This window comes from Galeopterus variegatus, unplaced genomic scaffold (genome assembly GCF_000696425.1).
Source record: "Galeopterus variegatus unplaced genomic scaffold, G_variegatus-3.0.2 Scaffold12834, whole genome shotgun sequence".
Taxonomy (NCBI): Eukaryota; Metazoa; Chordata; class Mammalia; order Dermoptera; family Cynocephalidae; genus Galeopterus; species Galeopterus variegatus.
In genome coordinates this window covers 27,927-33,595 of record NW_007738945.1, presented here as the reverse complement: position 1 = coordinate 33,595, position 5,669 = coordinate 27,927, and the positions used below count along the sequence as shown (strand labels likewise).

Below are 5,669 nucleotides of genomic sequence, written 5' to 3'. Positions count from 1 at the left end.
ATAAGAAAACACTTATGAAGGCTTCTAAATCTTGAGTCCCTAATTCCTTTGGTTCCAGATCCATTGCCTCCCTTTACCTACTTCTCTGGTGGAGGTAGCAGAGCTGAGCTTACTGAGTCAGAACTTTCCTTGAGGCACAAGGGGATATGCTTAGGGACATTTGGGCCCTGAAGGGATAGTTGGGGCAACAGGTATAATGATTTCTTACAATGTTCTGAAGACAGAAGCTTAAGGATGGGCAGCTTTGAGGATAATTTGTAGCAGATGTTCAGGTGATCAGAGCCACCTTTCTTAATACTACTCATCGCTCTCCCAATACCACACTCTCGGGTTGCTGAGGAAAAAAGAAGGAAGCAATGGGGGGGGAGGATATAGTGTTTTTGGCTGGGTTTCTCCAGTTCTGCACATCATCCACCCATGGGATGTATCTATCTGGTCGTCTTTGCCCAATCAAATGGATTGTCTCTCGATTTTGAAAGTTTCTATAGGTCATAACCAGACTGCTCCCAATTCACCATTTATTACTTATAATTCAGCGAATATAATAATAATAAGAACAATAATAATATTTTCAGCATTTGCCAAAAATTTCAGATATTACATCTCATTTGATTCTAACAATGATTTTGTGAGGTAGATTTTAGTATACTCATTTCGCATGTAAGGAAACTAAGATTTGCAAATGGCAAGATGCTTTGTTTAATATCACACAGCAGATACATGGCAGAAATAGACTCTGGACAGGGATCTTGACTCCTGGTTGAATTTATTCTATGACTCCAGAACTATATGTCCAGTCATTATCTCCTCTTGTTCCAGCCCTCACATCTTCTGTTGTCATCACATAGTCTCCTCAGCAGCTGTGGTTTGAAAATATGGGCAATGATTATGTGGTTTCTCTTAGAGCCCAAACTTTCTTGGCTGTTTTAGAGCTGTGCTGTTTCTTCTTTCTTGGACTATTCTCTGTGGGAAGACTTCCACTTCTTTCCTTGATGCTTAGAGACCTCTTCTTGCTGTTGTTGAGGCTGTAAGATCAACCTGGCTGCACCTTTTATGCCCAGAGTGTAAATCACTTTTCTTACAATCCAAAACCTTTTCAAATCCTAGATCCAGGTATCTTTGTGTCCCTGTGTTTGTCTTTCACTTGAGAGGATTGTAGTACTTGAGGTATTGGGGGTGTTAATCCCTAAATCATTTCTTCTGTGCCCTGTTATTTGATGTCTCTATACTGCCCACCCTTGGCCATCCTGTCTCTGTGTTAGTGGTGGCCACTGCAGGTTCTTGGAGGTTCTTCTTTGACCCCACAGTGGCCACTGATAACACGGAGACAAGATGATGTCTTCCTGTCTTGGGGGTCAGTGAATGTGAACTATGGTTTGATTCTGTTAATATATAGAGCTGTGACCCTGGGCAACTTGCTTCTTTCCAGACCTCAGTTTTCTAACCTAAAAAATGATGGTATTGGACTTGGTACATGTTGGGGACATGCATAATGTTGTACAATTTTAATGCGATAGCCTGAAAAGAGGAGCTGGAGGGCACACCTGCTGATTTTCTCAGTAAGATGGCTGATATATAGAATTCTTTGGCTTTCACATTATTATTACCAAGAACTTCTGTTTACTCCAGGTCACCATAACTCTGAACTTTGTGTTTAGCTTTGTACAGCACCACCGAGAAGGAGAAGGAGATATAGGAGGTGGTGAAGTCAGACAGCCATTGAGATACTGGGCAGAGAAGCAAATGAAATGGATGGGAATAATCCAAGGAAGAGCCTGATTAATGCTGAAGCTGACAGGGACCATATTATTCTATAAACTTGTCAGTCAAGTAAAGCTTGGGAGAGCGGGATGTCTTCAAATTAAGGGATTTTCCAGATGTTGGGATTTTTGGCAGTTTCAGATGAAGGTTAATGGGATAAATCTAGTTAACTAATTTAATCTGAGGTCAGTACAGATTAAATCAAGCACCAGCATTCAGAACTAGAGAATTGGAGCTTGATGGGAAAAATTTTTATTCAACAACAATTCCTGGGCATCTGCTTAAATATGGCTGTGTGAATTGCCCCAAGTACCACATATTGTGAAATATTTCATCCTGGAACCTGGTTTTTGAACTTCTTGTCCAACCCATTTCCCGCTGGTCACATCTTATTCAATGCATTTCCCACTGACTTGCCCTTTCCGTGTTTGAAGATCTTGAAGAAATATTGACTCAACTGAAAATTATTTTTGACTTTTTTTCTGAGAACTCTGGGGGAGAGTGATTTAATAGTGATGGTGATAGTGAGACCATATATCCCGAGCTCCCAACCACACAACATTGAATCTCACTTGCATGCCTTTCTTTGCAGTGGCCCTTTGTTCTTTCATGTGAGATGATGACCATGGTTCTTTCCAATAGTTCTTACCTTTTACCACATACTTTCTTCTTGGCTGGCATCCCAGGACTGACCGCTGCCCACATTTGGATCTCACTTCCATTTTGCTTCATGTTTTTCCTGGCACTGACTGGGAATGGTGTCCTGCTTTTTCTCATCTGGACAGAGCACAGCCTTCACCAGCCTATGTTTTTCTTTCTCGCCATGCTCTCATTTGTTGACCTGGTCCTCTCCCTCTCCACACTGCCCAAGATGCTGGCCATTTTCTGGTTTGGTGCCACAGCCATCAGCTCCCACTCCTGTCTCTTCCAGATGTTCTTTATCCACGCATTCTCTGCCATGGAGTCAGGGGTGCTGGTGGCCATGGCCCTGGACCGCTTCGTGGCCATCTGTAATCCACTGCGTTATGCAACCATCCTTACCCCAGCTGTTGTCACCAAGGTTGGAGGCCTGGTGGTGCTGCGAGGTGTGGGACTGACCATCTCTTTTCCAAGCCTGGCTCATCGGCTGCCCTACTGTGGCTCACACACAATTGCCTTTACCTACTGTGAACATATGGCAGTGGTGAAGCTGGCCTGTGGGGCCACCACTGTGGACAACCTCTATGCCTTTGCCGTGGCAATCTTTCTTGGTGTGGGGGATGTGGCCTTTATTGCTTACTCCTATGGGCAGGTTGTGAGGACTGTGATGCATTTTCCTTCACCTGAGGCACGTGCTAAAGCAGGCAGCACATGCACAGCACATGTCTGTGTCATCCTTTTCTTCTATGGACCAGGCTTTCTTTCTGTGGTCATGCAGCGATTTGGGCCACCCACAGCTTCTGCTGCCAAAGTTATCCTTGCCAATCTCTACTTGCTCTTTCCCCCTGCACTGGACCCCATTGTCTATGGGGTCAAGATGAAGCAGATTCGGGAGAGGCTGTTTACAATTCTGAGTCTCAAGCAGATGGAGCCCACCTCATTATAGTTCTTATTCACTAGACCTCAGGGACCAGGAAGGACCCCCCCCCCCACTTGTGGGGACGGTGAAGAGAAAGCAAATGAATTTATTCTGAGTGTTTGAAAGTTGAGAAATGTCTTTTGAGGCCTATGGTATTTAGATAATGGGATGGAAAACTAAGAAGGACTGGAGTATCTCAGCTGGTCAATCAACAAGTAATTTTGTGATATCTTTTTCTTCTAAGTTTATGGTTTATTTGTGTTGATGAGATAAATGCATTAGGCAATTAAGAAACAATTAGAACTTCGATAGAGCCTGGATTCAAATGACCTAGGAGCTCAGGGAAAGATTAACTGGATGCCTATTTTGGATATATGAAAAAATGGGGCACCTCCCACCTCCATGGCATTCACGCTCTGCCTGTCCCTGGGAGTGGACAGGCCTCTCTACCAGAGAACTGTGGCTTCAGAGAAAGAGGAGTGGAAAACCATGGAGATAATTTAGAGTTCAGGTTTATGAGAGAAGCTTTTGAAATATTCATGCTCTATCTGACTCCAGAATTGCAAATAAAGCTTGGTTTCTTATTCTGTGTACTTTTTCAGTCCGCTTTTGAGATGGATGACCCTCTACGACTTGTATTATATATTTTTAATTCCTGCAAGTAATGATAATTCCTCTTTTATTTCATCATTTTTAGTTAACCCTACTCCTAAGTATATTGCAGACAGTAATTATTGTTCTAATTCTTGTTCTGTCGGTTTGTTTTCTGTCTTTATTCCTAATTCTCTAGCCTTTCCCGGTTTCTACCATTGACACTCACTTTAATGTGTGTGTGATATTTTTGAGCATTTACATATCCTTGAAATATATGTAGCGTTGTTTGAGTGTTACTTGTACGTATACCCGTAAATGCTCTTCGTTAGTTCCTCAGATGTGTTTGCTTCCTCCACCGGGGTTGTCTAGGCCCCTCCTCATGGAAATGCATCTCCCTGTTCTTATCTTTGCCACTTCTACTCATCTTGAACCTCAATTCAAACCTCAGTGCAGAAGATTTTTTAAACTACTTAAAGTAACTTGTTTTCTGATGTCAGGGCACTGTGTATGTTTCTTTCATTAACCATAAAAATTTGTATTTACACATACTTGTATTTTTGATTGGATGAGTGATCTGTCCCCCATCCCTACTAGATAGTGATTTCTATTGTATTCTGAGTATGTTCCTGGCATTTGATATGCGATTAATAAATGTTTGTGTAATATAAAAATCTCATTATTTTAACAGACCGTGTTGCTGCTAGTGTATATCTTCATTAGTGACAATAACATAGTATGTGTTTTTGAGCAAATGGATACATAAATTTTCATAACAGTAGTCTTTCATTATATTTTTGTGAATAAATAAAGCATTGCCATCACAGTCATTATAATGCTACTGTCTTCACCACCATCACTGTGACTAACATCACTTTAACTTAGTCTTTTCAAAGGTTATAGTTTCAAATGGTGGTATTCTGGACACTATGCAGAGACACTGGAGAGCATAATTCTTGTTATAAGACAGACTCACTGCTGTGAGGTCTCTAAGTGTTTTGGGCAAACTAGTTTGTTGTATTAGTGAAAAATCTTGCTAATAAGTGCAGCTCTTATGTTTTCCTCTCTTTTTCCTTGGTACCCTGAGTTCTTGAGATTAAAAACTTTGCACATACACTCTCTCATTTAATGCTCACAACAGGCAAAGCTGGTGCTATCATTACTCCCATTTGACATCTGATGAAAATGTTATACTTTCTACTAAGTGTGGACCATTTATTTTCTCATACCTCTTCTACCTCTGGTTTGGTGGTGTCCTTGTTTTCAAACAGAGTGCTCAGGTTTTTTCTTTTTTTTGCTTGTTTGTTTTTGTAAAAACAGAGAAGCAAACAAGCAAGCACAGACTGGTGCTTCCTTGAGGTTCATGCCATTCATGTACATCCTCCTCCACCACTCCTAGTTGCTGTTATCTCTCCTTGTTACTCTCGTTCATTAAATGGTGACATGGTCAGGATCTTCTCTATTTTTTGGCCACCTGTGATCCTAGTGGTAGACATCAGTATTTGTGTGGATAAATCATTGAACAATCTAGTTTTTCATATTCTTTATTTCTTTATCCCCAGAGATTCTTATCTCATCCATCCACCCCCATGACATATCCTTGAACCTGTCTGGATCACTGAATTTGCCTCCTAACAGGTCTCCCTCCATCCATGCTCAATCCTTTCCTATCCATTCTCCCCAGATGATATTTTACTAATAAAATCCAAAAGACGCTGAAAGATAAATGCTGGCGTGGTTGCGGAGAAAAAGGAACTCT

At 41.4% G+C, this 5,669-nt stretch overlaps 1 protein-coding gene across 1 annotated transcript; it reads left to right on the top strand.

Moving 5' to 3' along the window:
• The first annotated feature begins 2,386 nt into the window (after positions 1-2,386).
• Positions 2,387-3,346, top strand: LOC103581342 (olfactory receptor 52K1-like). The gene has a single exon (XM_008563205.1). It carries the CDS (start codon positions 2,387-2,389, stop codon positions 3,344-3,346), a length of 960 nt encoding a protein of 319 aa, XP_008561427.1.
• The last annotated feature ends 2,323 nt before the right edge of the window (positions 3,347-5,669 follow it).